At 39.9% G+C, this 20,023-nt stretch overlaps 1 protein-coding gene across 1 annotated transcript; it reads left to right on the top strand.

The window, feature by feature from the left end:
* The first annotated feature begins 769 nt into the window (after positions 1-769).
* Positions 770-18,165, top strand: DNAJC8 (DnaJ heat shock protein family (Hsp40) member C8). The gene is made up of 9 exons (XM_073233479.1): positions 770-885; positions 3,159-3,260; positions 7,866-7,922; positions 10,478-10,544; positions 11,067-11,161; positions 12,740-12,811; positions 15,274-15,365; positions 16,210-16,285; positions 17,344-18,165. The coding sequence occupies exons 1-9, from the start codon at positions 808-810 to the stop codon at positions 17,464-17,466; spliced, it is 762 nt and encodes a 253-aa protein (XP_073089580.1). The 5' UTR covers positions 770-807; the 3' UTR covers positions 17,467-18,165.
* Positions 18,166-20,023: the final 1,858 nt, after the last annotated feature.

Below are 20,023 nucleotides of genomic sequence, written 5' to 3'. Positions count from 1 at the left end.
CTTAAAAAAAAAGGAAAATAATAAGTGTTGGTAAAGATATAGAGAAACTGTAACACTTAATATATTGCTGGTAGAAATACAAATGGTGCAGCCACAGTGGAAACAGCTTGGCAGTTGTCCAGAAAGTTAATTATACAATTACCATATGACTCAGCAATTTCACTTCTAGGTATATACCCTTCTGCCCCCAAATTATAAACTGGTACCAAAAAAAATATATGTATGTACATGTTCTCAGCAATATTTCATAATAGCCAAAAGATGGAAACACAACTGTCCATTGACTGATGAACGAATAAACACAGTGGTATGAACACACAGTGGAATATTATTCTGCCATAAAAATTAATGAAATAATGATACATGCTCTACCTTGGATGAACCTTAAAACATTATGCAAGTGAAAGAAGGCAGACACGAAAGATCATATAATGTATGGTTCTATTTATGTGAAATGTCCAGAACAGACAAATCCATAGAACAGATGAGTTGTTGCCAGGGGTTGGAAAGATGGGGTAATGTGTCAAGTATCTTTTTTGGGACTAGATAAAGCAGGCTGTTGAACAACGTGTGAACGTACTGAAAGCTCCTGAATTGTTCACTTGAAAATAGCTAATTGTATGTTAAATGCATCTTAGCTCAATTAATAAAAAATGTATTTAGGTTTGCACTTGTCCGGCTGGGCTGCGAACACTTTAAGAAGGGAGGGCGTCTCAAAGAAGAGGGTGGTGCTAGGGAGGCGGGCCATTAGGAATCACGTGAGGTGGCGCTTGCGCAGAAGGGTCACGTGGTGGCTGGGCCGGGGAAATGGCGGCTCCAGAAGAGAGCGGGGCTTCGGGCGGCGGAGGCAGCACAGAGGAAGCATTTATGACCTTCTACAGTGAGGTGAACATCGAGTGAGGAATAGCGGCACCGGGGAGACCTCTCCCGGGCCCACTTCCCCAGCGGACGAGGGCAGCGGTCCTCCTGGCCTCTACCATTGGGAGATGACTCCTGTCTGGCCTGAGGGGCAGCGGGGGCCTTGTGGGGTGTGTGTGCGCCTCCAGCATAGCTGGTGTGGGATCTGTAGAGCGATGAAAAGGGGTCAGGGTCCGGTGTTTACGAGTAGACGGCGAGTGCGGCCAACGAAGTGCCTGGTCGCGTATTTATAGTTCCCCAAGTCCACCTAGTTGGGGGTTGGCAGAGGCTGGCAGAGGCTAGCCTTCCTGAGGGCTACTTAGCTGTCTTGGCCCCATTTTTATTCTAAACGGAATAGCTCTTTACTCGTAGTCTTCTGTAATGAGTTGTATTAGTGGTTATTTCTGCCATTCGTGAACGCCAGGCTTTCTGCATCATGCCACGTAGGCATTACGTTTTACAGATGAAAAGCCTGAGGTTTAGGGAGGTGAAATAATTTGTTCTGGGTCTTACAACAATAACAGCTTGATATCTTGTTAAGATGGGAATAAGTTTGGTCTGAGCCTCGTTTGACTTGCTGCGTATCCAGCGCCTGGTGGGTAGTGGTTGCTCAGTAAAGGTTGTTGAGTGAATGAATGAAAGAATGAAAGAAAAGCAAGCTATTTGGAGGCAAAGGACTATGGATTGGATTCCTGCAAGGCAGTTGACTGTGATTGAATTCTTTCAAGTCATTGATTTTGTAGATTCTAAGTTTCTGGTCTGTAAGATGAGAGTTAATATTAAAATGAGTTTTTATGAGAGTTGAAGGAGTTAAGAGTATAAGCATTTTAAAAAATAAAGTAAAAGCATCTTTTTAAGAGTTAAAACAAAGCTGAAGGTGGACCTCTTTTATTTGGTATGGATTTGAGGAATGGCATTGCTCTTTATCAGACTGTGAGCTACCCCAAATTAAGCACCAAGTCACATTCATCTTTTATAGCTGTTATTTGTATCAGTGTTTGTTACTTAGTAGTTTCTCCAAAGTATTAAGTTTAAACATGGAAATTCGCACATCCTTTATAGTCTGTCCTTTTTAAATGCCTAATTCACTTGAAAGTGTTGATGTGCTGGTGTTAAAATTTGTTGATCTCTACTGACTACTCAGTAATTTTAGTGAAACTCATTTCACTTAACCATCTCTTAGGTTAAAAAAAAAAAGGGAAAAAAAGAAGCAGTCCTGGTTGGTTTGAATTGAATGAGAAAAGTACCCAGAACAGACCTTACTATCATTCAACCAATGTTTATGGAACCCCTGACATGTACTAGTGTATATGGAGATGTGGTAGTGAACAACAGAGAGAAAATCCTGTCTTCATAGAGCTTGCATTCTGTAGAGAAGGATAAACAATAAACACACAGATGTATGATATTATGTCAGATACTGGTAAGAGTTATGAGGAAAATAGGTCTGGTAGAGAAGATAGTATGAGGGAGGTGCTGGGAGTTGCATGTTCTTTTAAAAAGAGTGAAGAGGGAAGATATTGAGAAGGAATGGCTTTTTATATTACTGAAATTGTTTGCAAACTCATTTTGGCCATAAGAATAAAGATGGTATGTAACATACCAAAGATTCATTCCCAATAGCATTCCAGTTCTGACAGTGGCACCAAGGATGTCATTCTGGGACTGCCTGGTGCCTGTTCTCCTTAGCATCGTCTTCAGGTCGGGGATTTTTCTCTTTTAGATCCTCCCCCATTTACTTCTTTTATGTTGCTTTTGGTATATATTTCAGTATAATTTGTTTTTCCTTTCTGAAAATAAAAAGTTGCAAACTAAGTATGAACACATGCAAGTACATATTCCATCATTAGAGTGGAAGCTCTTGGAAGGTGAAGGTGGTGACTGTGACTTATTTTTTTTTGCACCCTCTTGATGCCTCCTTTGGAGTCAATAACTGTTTGGGTTAAAATTCTAGTTCACAAGTTGGGTAATTGGAAAAAGTCAGTTAACCTCCTTGCTAAATCTCAGTTTCCTTATTCAAAATGGGAGTGATATTATCTACTGTATAGGATTGAGAGGAATAAATATGTGAAGTTTTTACATTATTAAAATTCAGCAAATGGTAGCTATTGTAATCATTCCTTGAAGTGTTTAGCAAAATATTTTGCACATGTAGACACACAAATAAATGTTTGCTGAACATGTCAGTGCATAACTTAAGATGACAACGGAGACTTTATTATTGAGCTTTACTAATGAAGTTTTTATCCCCTATATTTTAGGTGAAACAAATCGAGAAGAGAGATTCAGTTCTAACGTCCAAAAATCAAATTGAAAGATTGACCCGTCCTGGTTCCTCCTACTTTAATTTGAATCCATTTGAGGTGAGCTGTCTGCTGTTTCTGTGTCCTGGTGATGGGGAGCTTCATAGCTGCAGGAAGACTTACATCAGAACACATACCTAATTTGTATCATAGTTAAAATTGAACTTGGGTGGTTTAATTGCAAGCAGAGTTTGAGAGGCAGTATGTTGGGGAAAATGAGATGGTCTTTACCCTGTCAGATATTCTCCATCATCTTTTAGCAACTCAAATATACGCAGATTTATTTCAGATGTGAAGGGATAGCTAGCTTTAATAAATTAAGGACCTTTGATTTAGTTTGCTTGTTAAAGCTTTTGTTTCCCCACAAGAAAAAAGAAGTAAAAAAAAATCCAACAACAAAAAAATGATTACAAGATTACAGACAAGCAGTATACTTTTTGGTTTCCTTGGTTTTATAACTTTAAACTATTCCTGATTATAAAAGTAAATCATATTTCATATAAAAGTTTGAAATACAGGGAAAGCAAGAATAAACAGTCATACATATTCCCACTTAAGAGAAATAATCATTCTTAATTGTTTAAACTTAAACTGTTTTAAAAGTTTTATTTACAAAAAGGAGGATCACACATTTCATGCTATTTTAAATGCTACATTGTTACATAAAAAAATGTTATACATTTTTTAAGTCTCTATAATTTAAACAATTTATTGTAGGGTATTTAGTTTCTAGTTGTTCACACAAGTAATTTTGAAATGAATATTGTTACCTCTTATAAACATAACACTGAACACTTGTAAAAAAACTTTTTCTCCCCACTTTTTTTATTGTGCTAAAATATATATAACATAAAATTAACCACTTTAACCATTTTTAGGTGTGTAGTTCAGTGGCATTAAGTACATTCACAGTGTTATGCAACCATCACCACTATCACCATTTCCAGAACTTTTTCATCATTTCAAATAGAAACTCCAAATGCATTAAACAATAACTCCCTATTCCTCCCACCCCCAGCCTCTGGTAACCTCTATTCTACTTTCTGTCTATGAATTTGCCTATTCTGGGTACTTCATATACGTGGAATCATACAGCATTTGTGATTTTGTGTTTGGCTTATTTCACTTAGCATAATATTTTTAAGTTTCATCCATCGTTTCTGTTTTTTGAAGAGTGTATTCATTTTAAAACAATCTCAGGTTCAGATTGTAACTGCACTAGTTGGGGTAATGATTTACTAATGTGTGTAACTGTTTAATAATAGTACATCTGTGTTGTATGCTTGAAACCAATATAATGTGTATCAACTATTTACAAAAAGAAAAATCTCATATGTGCAGAAAGATTGCAAGTACACTGTGAAGACTTTTCTTGAATTCTTTGATACTAAGTTGCCCCTATTAGAATTATGCAGGCATCTTTCTTACTCATTCTATAATTATTCTTAGGTTAAGGGCTCTCCCCTACTTCCTCCCATAATCTTAGGTGAACCTCTGCCCCTGCTCAGTGCTGTCCTTTTCATGATTCTTCTTTTGATTTAAGGCCCCAGAAGACAGCACCACAGACTTTGTTTTCTGTTTATCTTGTTCAGTATGTTGAAGAGAGGATTTATCTCACAGGACTCTGGAACTTGTACTTTATTAACAAGTCAGAGAGTTCAAGTTTGACCTAAGACTGGATTTCTCTTTCAAGCAGTTTAGAATGGGTATACTCTTGTCATAAGCTTCAAAACTCTGTTGAATGCATTGGTCATTCAGCTTTATTGCCTACCAAAAACTCTATTGCTGTACTGTAGGTGAGCTGTTTGAATATTTTGAAATCTTGCTGTTACTTGTTGCCAGATTTTTCTAAGGCCCTGTAAGCATCTAACTAAACTTGGCAGATTACTTTTCAGTTTTAATTTCTCTGGTATGCATGATTCATTTTAAGATTTATTTTGATTTTTTTTCTCTTTGCCCCCTTAATAACTGACCCTCAGTTTCTCTTCCAGTTTGAGTTCAGGAACTTATATAAAGTCCAGCATTTTTGTTTCTATGTGATGACTGATTAATTCTTCATTGCAGTATCCCCAATGCCTGAGATAGGAGTTCAGAAAAAAAACTTTCCAAGAATCTGAACAGACCTATGTGTTTCCTTAGAGCCATATTAGTAATATGGCACTTAATATTTTTGTAAGAATGTCTCGTCTGTTCTTCCTTGCTCAACCTTAAATTCCATAAAAGCAGTAGTGAGCACAGTATGTAGCAATCCCAGATGCTCCAAAAGTTTGTATTAAATGTCTAAAACTGACTTCAGATTGCTCTGGGCCATGGGGATAGGCCCTTTGTCTTAATTGTGTTTCATGACCACACATGGCACCTCCAACTCTCAAAGAAAGAAAAGGAGTTGGATTAGCTTTGAAGGTACTCGGTGAATAATTGTTGACAGTGATTAGTGCGCATGTGATGGAATTCTTGGAAAAACAACTTTTGGGGGATGTGTGTGTGTGTGTATGTATGTACGTACATATAATCTTCATTTTTGTCAGAGCAACCGAAAGTAACCTGCAGACATTGTGATGCTTCATGCCTACATACTTCAGTGTGCATCTCCTCAAAAGAAGAACACAGTTCCACGTAAGCACGCCACCATTACCACGCCTAGGGAGAACATTCAGTAACATCATCCAGCTTAGACAGAGTCCACACTCAAATGGTCCCAATTGTCCAAAAAAAAAAAAAACTCAGTTATTGCTACTTTATTGTTTTAACTTGGTAACCAGTCAAGGTTTATGAATTACATATGGCCTATGACTAGTTTTAGCCTATAGCTTTACTGTAGGCTGTGTGTGTGTGTGTGTGTGTGTGTGAATGAGAGAGAGAGAGAGAGAGAGAGAGAGAGAGAGAGAGAAAGAGAGAGAGAGAGAGAGAGAGACAATGGGAGAGGAGACAGGGTCAGGGGAGTGAGGGGGAGGGAGAGAGGTGACAGGAGGTTTTTCCATCCTTTCTCATTTCTTTTGGACACTTTCTGGGATTCGTTGGACTTTGGTTTGGTCCAGTACATTCTTTTTCCCAGACTAAGGTAAGGTAAGATGCTCCTGAAGTTTTGTAGATGTACAGTTCCCTCCCTTTATCTGTAAGTCTTAGATGGCTGCATTCCTCCACTTGAGTGACTTTTCCCCAGTTTCTTTCTCTCTGGGAAGGTATGAGGGGCGCATTGACTCTTGAATAGTCTTTGTTTTGAAGTTTTCTTCCTTTTGTCTCACCCCCGATCATATGCCCAGCACTTGAGAATGGGTATACTCTTGTCATAAGCTTCAAAACTCTGTTGAATGCATTGGTCATTCCTCTTTATTGCCTACCAAAAACTCTATTGCTGTACTGTAGGTGAGCTGTTTGAATATTTTGAAATCTTGCTATAAATCTTGCTGTTACTTGTTGCCAGATTTTTCTAAGGCCCTGTAAGCATCTAACTAAACTTGGCAGATTACTTTTCAGTTTTAATTTCTCTGGTATGTATGATTCATTTTAAGATTTATTTTGATTTTTTTTCTCTTTGCCCCTTTAATAACTGACCCTCAGTTCTTCTACTGAATGTACATTTTTCCCTAATTTCTGTCATCATTCCTTACCAGTGTTTTTAAAAATTTTTGTGTGATTCCAATCACTTGGGGATCTTGTTAAATGTTAATTTGGATTCACTTGCACTGAAGTGGGGCTTGATCTTCTGAATTCCTAACAAATCCTTTTCATCCCTTGCCCGTTCGACTCCTTCCTCTGGTCTTGAATACCAGTAGGTGCTGTGTTTAATCCGTGGACTGCACTATCAAATCATCTGCTTCCATTGTATATCTTAAAACATTCCCTTTCTAAAAAAGTACTGATTAAATGGTAACTTAAAAAAACATGTTTTCCCTGTTTACCTGTCTTTGCATTTCCAGTACATTTCAGTGTGTTCAACAGGTAGCAGCTACCAAAGAAATGTGTGAATGGGTGTATGAATTTGAGGTGATGGGGTCAGAGCCTTGATGAAGACTGTCAACACCAGGATACCCAGGCTTGGAGAAGAATGGCTAAGTTTAGTTTTTCAAACAGTGTTGCTTAAAAAGTATAGATGTTCCTGCCATTTGGCTGTACCCCAGTTCTACTGAGTTGGAATCAGAGTTCAGTAGAGTGGGCCCCAAGCATTGCTCTCTGGTTTCCACAGGTGATTCTGATATTTAGTCTGGGCTGAAAACCATTGGGCTGTGTAAATTACAGTTACAGTGTGGGGCCAGTGGGCACTTCCGATTTGAGGTGAAAATCAGGTAGCCAGCCTAATTTCTTCTCTGTTGAGTTGTTACACTTTCTCCACATTTGCAAAGATAAGTAGGGTATGTGGGGGTTACTTACTGAATGAAGGAGAAATGCAACATTTACTTATTGTCTGGAAACATATCCATGGATTTTAAGGTCAATTACTGTTTTTCTGACGGAGTGAAAGCAACCACTGTTTTAATTGAGAACCCTAAAATGGCATAGCTCTTATTCTGGTACTGATTTGCTCATTTATATTTCTTGAGCATTTTTAGAATTGTGTGCCAAGTACTTTCCTAGATGCTGATTGTAATATATGTAATTGTTGGGCACCTGTTAAATTTATAAATTCTTTTATCTCTTTCACAGTTTTGATTTTGATTATTCCAGGTTCTTCAGATCGATCCTGAAGTGACAGATGAAGAAATAAAAAAGAGGTTTCGGCAGGTACCGTACTATTTTCCTGTAACAGATGGAGTTCGAACCTTTTGAAATGTAGTAAGCACTTGATTCTCTTAGGACTTGGCTATTTCAGGTTTTAAGCCAAAATTTAACTTTTTTTTCTTTTTTAAACTTGGGTTTATGTAACTCTTTAAAACACTCATAGTGACATAAAATCTTAAATATTTGAATGACCATAGCTTAGCTCTGACGTTCAAACCAGCTTACCTACAGCAGTACAGTTATTGTAGGCAGTGGGGCTAAATCCCCACTGCATTCAGCAGACTTTTGAAGGTATGATGGCAGCATACCTATCCTTAAATGTTAGGCATACAATCAGGTAAGGGAGAAGAAAAATAGAAAGAATTTTACCTCTGAATAGAATGAATTTTATATCAGAATAGGCTCTCTCCTGCCCCTTAATTAAGAGGAAGAAGTACACGGTAAAATAGTAGAGCCTACATGGAGCCATACTTACTAAAGCCCCTGACTTCCAGGAGAGAACATATTAAATGATGCATAAGTTTTTTATTTTTGAGACCTAATTCCTCAATGATTTTATCTTTTGCAAACATAAATTAATGCCCAAGAGATACCTGATATAATATAAAGTGGGCTTTTGTGCCCATTTGTATATTTAATAATTAGCTACAAAGTCTTAGAGTGGCTTTTTAAGAAACCCTTCCAATTTTGACAGCTGAAAATCCCCACTTTTCCTTCACTGAGTCGAATAATCACACTCCCTGTATGTAATCTGTCTGTGCAAATTGAACTTCCTATGTATTTCATGTTTTTCTTTTTTTAACTTTTTTTCTTTATATCTCTCATGTACTTCCTATTTTAATAGGGCCTGACCAATGCTGAGATAATTCTCAGCTCCTGCATAGCTTGTTAATATCCACTGTTATGCTTGCTTCTTCAGTAAAGCCATTGCCCCCACAGTGCTGACTCATAACATCTTCTGATCTACTGTTAAGCCAAGATGGTTTTTATCTTTGTCTACTTAGTCATTTTCCATTATATAATTTAATAGCTTTTTTTCTTCCTGAGTTCTACTTGGGACTTGAGCGTTTTTTTCCATTTTCCAAAATTTTAAGTTTCCTAATGTAATGCATTAGCAGTCTTTCCCAGTTTAATAAAAAAGCATTCAAATGCATAGTCAAAATGACTTTTTATGTAGCTACACAAAGAGCTCAAGAGTTCTTATTTAGTCATTCATATGATGAAGAGTGTGGGCCCTGGAGCTGTGTGACTTGAGTTTCAATCTTGGCTTGTACCTCTTAGAAGCAGTTTGGGCTTGTACGAGTTACTTTCAACCTTTCTGTACCTGTTACCACATCTGTAGGATTCACATTGTAATGGTGCCTACCCTTGTTATGAGGATTTAAATGACACATACAACACTAAGAATAGGTCTTGGCATACACTATGTCCTCTTTATTTGTTAACTGTTGTCAGTGTGTGTTAGTATGCTAAATTCTTTACTTGCCATAATCTCATTTCATGCTTACCACAAACCAGTGCAATGTAGGTACCTAGTATTGTCCCAGTTACAGAGGAGGAAACTGAGCAGATACAGGGTAAGTTAATTGCTCAGGCTCTCACAGCTAGCAATTAGGGGATTGAAGTTGGAATTAGTACCCAGGATTCTGGCTCTAGTAATGCTGTATTTAGTGTTAGATTCCCACTTGCAGTCATCCCTCAACAGTCTGTCTGTTCTAGTTGGTTTCTGTGTCAGTGACAGTATATCAGTAATTTTTAATCCTGGCTGTCTGAAAGAAATTACCTGTAGGGATTTTTAGTGTAAAAATATTTTAATTATATTTTAGAAAGAATAGAGCAATGAGCACCCATATACTTACCATATATGCAACTGTTTGCTTTATTAAGTATGTATTTTTTGGCTAGATTGTTGTAAATTACAGATACCATGATACTTCTCCCCAAATGTCAGCATATGTCCTCCACAATAAAACAGCAACAGGACATTTTCTTGCATAACTACTTGTCACACCTAGCGAAATTAGCACTTAATATTATCTGATACCTGGTTTAGTAGAGGTTTAAAAAGTGCAGATGCCAGAGGCTGGTTCAGAGGGTCTGAGGGTTTTCTAAAAAGCTCTAAAGAGTCAGAGCACAGCCAGAACTGAGAACCACTGCTTTAATTTAAAAGTTCTTTTAGGGAGATGATGTCTTATACTTGTTCCATCCCCCATAATGCTCAGTTGTAAGGAATGTACGTGGGGCTTGGTACTTCTTATTAGTTCTGCTCCTCCAAACTGTAACATCCTCATAATGGTAGGCTTACATTTGTTCTCAACTTTGAGATTAAAACCCTAAGTATTTCCCAGCTATGCATTTACCTTTGGTGCTTGAATTTTGTTAAGGACCAGTATTTTGGGGGATTTTATGATACTTACTAATTTTTAAAAAATGTTTTCCGGCTGACAGTCTTTTTTGTGAGAGTACCCTAGAGCTTTTGGTGGTAAAAGAGGCACAGTGCAGGCAAAGATTACCTAAATGTTCCTTTTTCTACAAACCTAACTCTTCTCTTATTGTAGTTATCCATATTGGTGCATCCTGACAAAAATCAAGACGATGCTGACAGGGCACAAAAGGCTTTTGAAGGTATTTGTAAATTTACCTGCTTCTGAGTACTATATAATCAATCAATGCTAGGGACAAACTGTTCCTCGTCCTCGATCAAGGAAAGAATGTTGTAGTTTTGTCTTCTGGTCATGAAGAAGCTGTGGTTTTCAGTGAAGAGTTGTCACTGCAAAGTAGAATGTTGGCAGTTTAAGAAATAGACCTTAACTTTGCTTTGTTAAAAACTTTTATGTGCCAACAAAATTATTGTATAGGATCATTTTTTTTTTCTTTGAACATGAAAAATAATTGGAAGTATTTTACCACTGAATTAAACCTAGATGTGGTGTATTTAGTCTTGAGTGTACATTTAATTTTTTTCCAAGGCTCTCAAGGAAAGTCATTGCTGTAGTTGAATGTTTTGTAATTAGTTTAACAACAGTAAATAATGTAACAAAGTAGGGAATGCTTTTAGATGACACAAAGCCGTTTACACTGCCTGAGTATAGTTCAGACTTTCAGAGGGTGTTTGCAGAAACAGTTAATTTCAATGTTTTGCATTAGCTGTGGACAAAGCTTACAAGTTGCTACTGGATCAGGAACAAAAGAAGAGGGCCCTGGATGTAATTCAGGCAGGAAAAGAATACGTGGAACACACTGTAAGTATTTATAGTGCCGCTGTGTTTACAGGAAGTAATAGCAAGCCTCGGGCTCCTTGTAGGAGGGCAAATATTAACAGAGCAATGCCTGCTGGTGTGACTTGTGACCACTTACATGGTCTCCGCCACTTTGCTGTGCCAGTCATGAATAGTGTTTGCCTAAAACTGGAGTTCGTCCCTAGAGCTCAGGGTGAGGAGTGGCTAAGATACAGCTCCTAACTCTTTCCTTACCAGTCCTGTGTCGTGGAGGGAGGGCTTTTCTTGCCATCTCATCACATGTCACATTACCTCATTCTGAAAGTGGAACAGCCTAGTGATGCTTGACCCTTGATTTTTATTCTTGTTTCTATGAAGGGGTTGGAACATGGGCTTGAGAAAGGCTGGCAAGGGGATATGAGTAAATTTTTTTAAAAATAGGAGGAGGTACATGTCTGTATTAATAACTTAAAGTGAGTGAGGAAGGACTCACTTGAAGTAAATTCAGTTATAGTTGGCTTTATATTTTTGTTTTACCTAAATCTCCTGAATGGTGGGAAATGTTAAGATGACTTGCTTGAGGTAAGGAAGGTCTTTGTTCTAATTTTTTACTTGCTGGGGCAAGAATCTCAAGGCTATTTCTAAGAGCTATTTCAATTGGGAGTGAATGTGGATGTGACTTGTTCTTTGAAGAACTTTGGGATCAGAAATAGAACCGTATAATCAATAACGAGTCCAATATAGATGAAGAAGGTCAGTAAAAAGAGGAGATGGATGGCTGTAACTCTGTCCTGCTGGTCATGTGTTTGGAAATGGCCCCTGTGGCCAAATTTTGAAAGAAGTCCGAAAAGCATGATGGTTTCTCTTTAAATCCCTGTGGAGTTGCCCTCCCTCTGTGTTCTGCAGTGGAGCCCTCCACAGGCTTTGTGACCACAAGGTGGCAGTAGGGTCTTTCTGAGCTTGGAAGGCACTTAGCTTTTTGCTGGAGTAAGAATTGAGTGGTTGATTCTTCAGTGGGGCAATGTCATTCTTGTGTGATGGGTATGTTTAATTTTTTTGGATCACAGTGGTGGCCACGGTGATAAAAACATTAGTTAATGTGATGTGAAAACTATTGGTTTAAGAGGGCTTCACAGTGAAAATGATCAAGCATGCAGTTGTAGAAAAGCCAGAAAACAATATACTTAATGCCACAAATTCTGTAGCTCCTTTTAAAAGTTGACAAGTGTATTTTCTTTGCTATAAACACATAACTACAAGCCATGAAACATAAATGGGTAATCTGTTCGACATACCAAAGGCTCTCTGGATCTGGCCTAGGATCTAATGAGTTGGGGACAACTCCCCTGCTGGTTGGTCCCCTTGCATCCTTCCACGTAGAGTGAGTTTTAGATGAGATTAGAGAAAGGACCCCTGGTTCCTGGTTCTCCTTGATTGCATTGCTGTTTTGGAGCGGAAGGGAGAGGCTCATCTTTTTTCAATGCAAATTTTTTGTTACACCTATCTATACCTAGGGAAAAGTTCACATCTCATATCTGTGCAACTTAATGAGTATTTTCAAAGTATGAGTGCTCATTTTTTGATGAAAAAAATTGTTTTTAGGTGAAAGAGCGAAAAAAGCAATTAAAGAAAGAAGGAAAACCTACAAATGTGGAGGAGGATGATCCTGAGATGGTGAGTTAAATATGAGAAAAGCCACCTTACCTCACTTGACTGGGTTCACTGATGGGTGGGTTAAAGAGAGGGAAGCCTAAAGAGTGACGCACACATAATAACATTTTATTTTAACCTCAGAATATTTCAATGTACATTCATTCACCTTTTAAAAAAATTTGCTCTTCTTTGGACTCAGGGCTATGGCCTTTTCTTTGAGTGTGCATCTGCTGCCTGGAGTTCACAGGTGATTTTTTTTTATAAAACACACACACCAAAGCATTATGCCTAGTTTCTACTCTTCTTTTGTAGTACATTGAACATGTAGGTGCTTATGAAGCAAACCAAGAGCAGACTACGAGATATTTTTAATTTTTTTTCCCAGTTTTTTCTAGATGTCTCAATAGCAATTATTTTTAGGGACTTGTGTTATTGACCCTTTCTAAAGCATTCCACTTAGTTTTAAAAGAAAGAAGCATTTGTTTTTGAAACCACATTCATCAGCTTCTGTGATACTAAATCACATAGGTATCATAGTAATTGCAACTGTCAGACAGCTCTGAGAGCAGTTACAAATGACTCTTGGTGGACAGCTGTGTATTAGCCGTGAGGGCTCCTTGTGCTCCAGGCAGTAACTTACAGGGAAATGGAGAGCACTGGTTAAGCTAGTGGGTTCCTTAGTGGAGATTAATTAAGAAAGAGATTGTGTCTGATTGCCTCACTAACCTGAAAAATTTGAAGTCATCTTAATCTTGCCTCAGTTTAGGTCAATAAATAACTTACCCACATACTTAACCTTGTTTTTAAAGATTTATAGAGGAGAGGCTGTTTTGCTAGGGAAATTTCCTTGCAGCTTCTTGCCTCAGTGATTTTGCTAATGGAAACTGGTCCCATCTTCTGTGTGGTCATGCTGCTTGAGAACCATTAGGCTGGTTATCTTTTCCACTAGCCACCTGTTTTCGGTTTATTTGTTCTAGTGATTTAGTTTTAGTCTTATTTCCCCTTCCCTTTAATTACCCTCTTCTGTCTTTTCTTAAGACCATCTTAAATACTTCTTGGTCCTCCTAAGTTGTTAAGAATCTTAACTTTATGTAGTTGTCTTTTTTTTTCCTGATTATAAAGGAACACACACTAATGATAAAAAGTTTGGAGAAAGCAGAAAAATATAAAAAATTAAAAATCACCAGTAATTGTCCATCTGGGAGAGTTTAAAGCTCTTAAAGAGACTGAAATAGTCCTTACAGTCTCCTTCACTCCTTTGGTATTTGTCCTTATTAAGGACTGGAGTTTGTCAGCATTGCTCTCATTGAGCAGTTCCTGGAGGTAGCAGTATTAAAAAGAAGTGACAGAAATTTTGGGACTCCTTTTCTTGCCTTTTTCACCATATATTACTCTTTGCTCCAGTCTCTGCGATTTTAGGATCTAGGTCCAGTGAAATCTGCATGATGGATTATTTTCTATATTTCTTTGTATATTTAAAGTATCTTTATATTTAGAGAAAAAAGTTTTAAAATAGAGTTCTGTTTTCCATCTAATGTATTATCTATATTTCTGTCTATATTAGATTATAACTTCAGCTGCATACAGCTGAGACTCAAAATAATGGAGGTTTGAAAAGACAGCAACTTGTGTTCTCCCCTGTATAGTGGTCTTTGGGAAGGTGGCCTCTAGTGTGGCAGCCCTGGACCGTCTGTCATCCACGGACTCAGTCTCCCTATTCCTGTGGCTCTGCCAACAAGGATGTTGCCCTCATTGTTACAGTCCAGGATGTGTCATCACCTCACCCATCTGACAAACAGCAGAATAGAGGAAGGGGGCAAGAAGGGATAAGGGTGCCCCTCTAAGACCATTCCAGGAAGTTGCTACATCTCTTTTCCTTATATCCCATTGGTTGATACTTGAGTTACATGGCTACCCCTCACTAAGGAGGCCTGGCAGATATAGGCTTTTACCTTAGGTGGCCATGGGCCTTAGGATAAGCTGTTTTGGATGGAGGAAGAGCAGATAATGGGGCAAGGAGGGGGTACAACTAGTAGCTCTGCCACAGTGTGTAGATTCCTGAGACTAGTCTGCTTGATCACAACTTCATATTTCTAGTAGCTAGCTTGGTGCCTAGCACAGAATAATCATAAAGTATTTATGAAAAAAAAGAATGAAAGTAATTTTTCAAAGTTATCTGGAGGAAGGGACCCTCCAACATCCCAACTGGTTGTGATAAGTGAGTAGATTTTTTTTTTTTTAATTGGTGCTCTTTACCAGAACAAGGTTCCTGTGTATCATCGGCATGGTGAAAGTGGGAAGGTCTCATAGGTGGTTGTGTTTGTCTCCCAGGAGAGAGTCAGCATCATCAAGTAGTTTCCTCTGAAGAATTTTTTCCCTTGCTGGTTCTAATTTGCTTTTGTCTTTGTCTCTACCTAAAAGTACTTAATTCAAGTTGCTGGTAAAATACTTACTTTTATTTTTTGTTCTTAATTTTCTTGTAGTTCAAACAAGCAGTATACAAACAGACCATGAAACTCTTTGCTGAGCTGGAAATTAAAAGGAAAGAGAGAGAAGCCAAAGAGATGCATGAAAGGTATGTATCATGTGTTCATTTAAACTATATTTGAATACCTAGGTTAACCAAGATTGGGCTTTGGGATTTTCCTAATAAAGGGATCATATAGTACCTCATTTAAGAGACTGTCTAAAATAGTTACCTGAAACAGCCAAATGTCTTAATCACTAGGGTAAGAAATTCTCTCTGACTTTTGGGAAATACTGTATAAGGAGTTTATAATCAAGAGTGCTGCGTGTTTTCTTCCTCATTTCTTGGAGTGAAACAGGCAGTTATTGAGGCTAGAGCCTTTTTTGTGACTAGTGGCTGCAGCTTTGATGAGTATGTAGTATTGTACAGTGTAATCTCTTACAAGATGTTTATTGTCCTAAAGTGTGGTTTCCCTTGCTCCTCAGAAATCCTGAGGTTGTATTGTTTATGGGTGTTCAGCAAAGACTACGTTTTGTTAGTTGAGGTGGTGTGAAATGTCCTTGTTTTGGGATGGGTTTGTCCAGAGACCTTGCTGAGTCAGGACCTCTGCCATTGTAATGGCCATTCTGCTGAAGTAAGGTGGCCTGGGTTCCCAGGTAGCTCTGTCATGGACTCTGTCCAGAACCTCCCATTAGTGTTGGCTAGACTCGGATGACCTCATCTGTCTGTATACCCAGAATAGGTATATCTTACCCCATAGCCCTGCCCCTGGTCTCATCTGCATGTTTTTGAGTGAGACATCTTGAAAGTGCTTTGAGCCCTTTCCAGACAGTCATCTTTGTGGAACCCAAGGGAATTGGTTTACTTTATTTGCTTCTGTGGAGAGATGCCTTCAATTGTATGGTTAACACAGCCTCTAGGGATCATATAAATACTATGGTTTTTCTCCTAGGAAGCGACAAAGGGAAGAAGAGATTGAAGCTCAAGAAAAGGCCAAACGAGAAAGGGAGTGGCAGAAAAACTTTGAGGTAAATTTCCAGGATAGCCAGAGATTCTTATTCCAGCATAAGAAAACTTCCCAGCATAGAAACTTGGTTCCTGGGGCATTCCCAGGACTAACTGGGGCAGACAGCCAGGGAAAAGAGATATGTGGGGAAGAGTGGGAGCTTTGGAGAATAAGTCATGCCTCAGCCACCACATGCTCTAAACCCTGAATGGTTTTTTAGAGATCTTGGTAGGCACAGCTGCCAAGTGCGCTTGAGAAAAATGGTTTGCATATTTAATTTAGAGGGTAAACCTGGAATAGTGCCCAACTTAGTGGTGTGTTAGTGGAAACTGAGGTTCTTGTGATCTTGGTGTCTGGCTTTTGAACTTGACTCCTCTTTAATATCCTGGCTACATACTTCAGGTGTTTAGCCAGTTTCTTGAATCGAGGAACATTAGGTCCTTTCTTCTATAATAGTTAAGGCCCAGGGTAGGAACTGGCTAACCAGAGTTGAATTTGTTTCTGTCCCACTGCATGTATGCAAAGAGAGAAGATGAGCAGGCCCTTTGATAAGGAGGAAGAGATCCTAGTGGCCCTCTGCACACTGTCTAGGCATTGTTTTGGCTGTAAGCCTCCATCCAAGTTTTCCAGGGGCAGAAGGAGAGTGCGGTGGAAAGAGGCGGTACTGCTGGGTAGCCGTGTAGCTTTGAGAAAATGATTTAACTTCTTTGAGCCTTGGTGGTGTCATTTATGAATTACTGGTGGCACTACGCACTGCAGTCAGCCTTTGGTGAAGATTAGAAATACCATATGCTGACTGTCTAGCCCAGCAGTCCCCAACAAATTGTGGCCTTCTTGTGATGAATATTACTCATTTTGTCCTCCTTTTCCTACTTGCGGCTTATCCTGTCTTCTAGGGGTGGTGGGACAGTTTCTTGGGCCCATTGAAGTGAGAGAAAAGCTCTGCTTTGTTCTCCTCTTGAGTATTCCAGAGGACTGGGCTGGGCTGGGTTATGCTATGCTACAGGAGGAATGCAGAGCAGGTTCAGGCTCTTGCTCTTATTAACTAGTTTTCTCACCTCAAATCACTTATGTGCTCAGGAAAGTCGAGATGGTCGTGTGGACAGCTGGCGAAACTTCCAAGCAAATACAAAGGGGAAGAAAGAGAAGAAAAATCGGACCTTCCTGAGACCACCAAAAGTAAAAATGGAGCAGCGTGAGTGACCACCTGGGGTCACAGCGACAGAGCCTTCCCCCACCTGTCTCCCCTCCTGCTTTGAAGGACTCATTCTTCCCTCCCATTTCCACCCAAACATAGAGTAGTATTTGCTTTTTAGTCCATTTTGTTTTCAATACAATTTAATATCGATCAGAGTAATTCTTTTGTACATTGAAATGAGGGGATTGGTTTAAAGAGAAGCCCTCCCTGTCCTCACCCCAGACCAACCAGGATTGGAAGGTGCCACCATTGGTGCTGCCTTCTCTTCCCACAGCCTGTAACTTAATGTTTTGTACTTCACTGAATTGTGATGGTTAGCAACCTCCATGTATAGTTTGTGGAAATCATCCAATTAAACATATTGCTTAAAATGGTGTTGACCATGACTTTAAAGATAGCCTGGGCCACCTTAGGAAGCCCCTTTGCTTCAGTTGCTTGCTTCCGGGTGTGGCTTTAAACCCCCAGATCAGACAGGGAAGGCAGTGGGCGTGCAGAGCAGTTACCCGATTCCCTGATGTCCCGCGTTGTGTCGCATGTGCTCTTCTGTCTGACTGACCTGCCCGTGTGGCGTGAGGCTCCAAGCCACCCAAACATATTGATTCTCCAAAGAGCTAGCCATCTTCCCTCCAGTACCACTGGGTCCCAGCCTGTCTGCATTCCTTAGTAGTCATGTTCTGTATGTGTAATAAATTTTTATACCCTGACCATTGATGTACTTTTCCTCAGATATTATTCTGAAGGTGGGTCCCTTGTCTGGCGTGGCTCAACCCTGAAATGCTTTGGAGTTGGAGAGACCCGACTCGTTGCCACTTCTTGGCTGAACCTTAGTTTCTTCATCTACAAATAGGAATGTAGCTTACCAAGGCAGCTTTTACGGAGGATTAGCCATGGTGTATAGTAGGCCACTACCATGGTCCTCAGTGGCTGTTGCCAGCATACTATTATGTTAAAATGGTGGTGCTGATTACTGTTTGAGAATTAAATGAAATAATGTATGAAAGCACCCAGTTTAGAGCATGTACTCCAATGTTGGCTATCAGAGAACAGGATCAGCCCTTGGGAACATAAGGTGAGAAGTAGAAAGCTTGAGACCTAATATGTGAAGATACGAGAAACGGGGTGACTTGAACCTAGGCTTCTGCAGTGTTTTGTAGATGAGTAAAGAGGTACACTAATCACTGAGTCACAAGAGATAACTGCAACTTTGATTTGCCCTTGTCCTTCCAAGTGTGGCTGAGCAAGTCCAAACTATAGATGAATTAGAGCCCTGGGGTGAGGGAATCGGGTGGGGGAGTGGGAGGCTGTAGCTAAACTGGATCAAGGCAGAGAGAAGGAAATGCTTTGCACCCTGCAGAGCGATACATGTGAAGTAACTGCAGGCTGTCCTCACAGGGGGTGGCAGCTGTCTATCCTAGCCAGGCAGAGTGACATCACCTCACTCCAGTACACGTGTGTATATACCTCCTCCCACCCTCTTCCTTAGAGGTTATGTGGTTGTCATAGTTCAACTGTCTTTGCAAGCTCATGCGAGCCAGCCCCAGTCTTTGCCCTCAGGGAGGTCGTGGCAGCAGTCAGTGGGCATATTCACGTGGTCACAAAATACATGGGTTTAGGATAAAGTGGTGGGCACCATGGGGCCCCTGCCTGCCTCACAGCCTCTTGGGGCACATGGATGAGTGAACGGGTACAAAGATCATAAAAGGCACAATGCATCCCCTGCTCCAAGGAGGGCCCTTAATACTATTCTTAACAGCCAGGGAATGTTTCCCGGAGGGAGTGACCTTTCTAAAGTTATAACCCACAGGCTGATATATCAGGAATGTTTTCAATTTTAAGGAATAACTAGCATAAACAAATGGAGTATTTTGCTCATGTAGGAGTCTGGTAGCCAACAATTTCAGGTATTGTTCATGGCTCAACAATACTAGCAAGGAGCCAGTCTCGTACTATACTTCTCCTCTGTCCATAGGAGGGCTTGTCCTCATGAAGTTGCCTGGTCTTAGGAAGGTTGTGGCAGAGGGTAGTCGTCCATTCCCCAGAAGATGTCACTGGCCAGAAATTGGGTCCCACGGCCACGGCTAACTGTAAATCTGTCTGGGAAAAGAGCAAGAAGAATGGGCAGGATATAGAGGACTTGTTCACGGGGGCTGGTCATCCACTGTTTGCAGGCTAGTTTTGCTGGTGAGGAAGGAAGAAAGGGAGATCGCTGGGAATGACTAAGAGTGTCTGGCACAGGTGGGGTAGGACTTGAGAGAAGATGATCAGTCAGAGGGAATACTGCAAAGACCCAGAGGTAAGAGCATAGCCACTCATGGAATTGTATGTCCTTTGTCGTGCCTGGAGCATAGAAGTGGGATGAGGTGAGATCAGGGACACCGAAGTCATGTTAAGGAATTTGGGTTTTGGCCACAACATCTTACTTTCCCAGATAGATTAAAGCCTTTCTATTTACTTCCTGGCACATTGTAGCCACAGACCCATTAGGGAGATAACAGTGGGCTCAGCCCATTCCCATACTGCTCAGAGCAATCTCTTCAGGAAGACCCGGCCTTGGGGAGGGGT

This window comes from Manis javanica, chromosome 4 (assembly GCF_040802235.1).
Source record: "Manis javanica isolate MJ-LG chromosome 4, MJ_LKY, whole genome shotgun sequence".
NCBI classification, from domain to species: Eukaryota; Metazoa; Chordata; class Mammalia; order Pholidota; family Manidae; genus Manis; species Manis javanica.
Note: the sequence above shows the minus strand (reverse complement) of the source record. Positions and strands in the feature narration are given on the sequence as shown.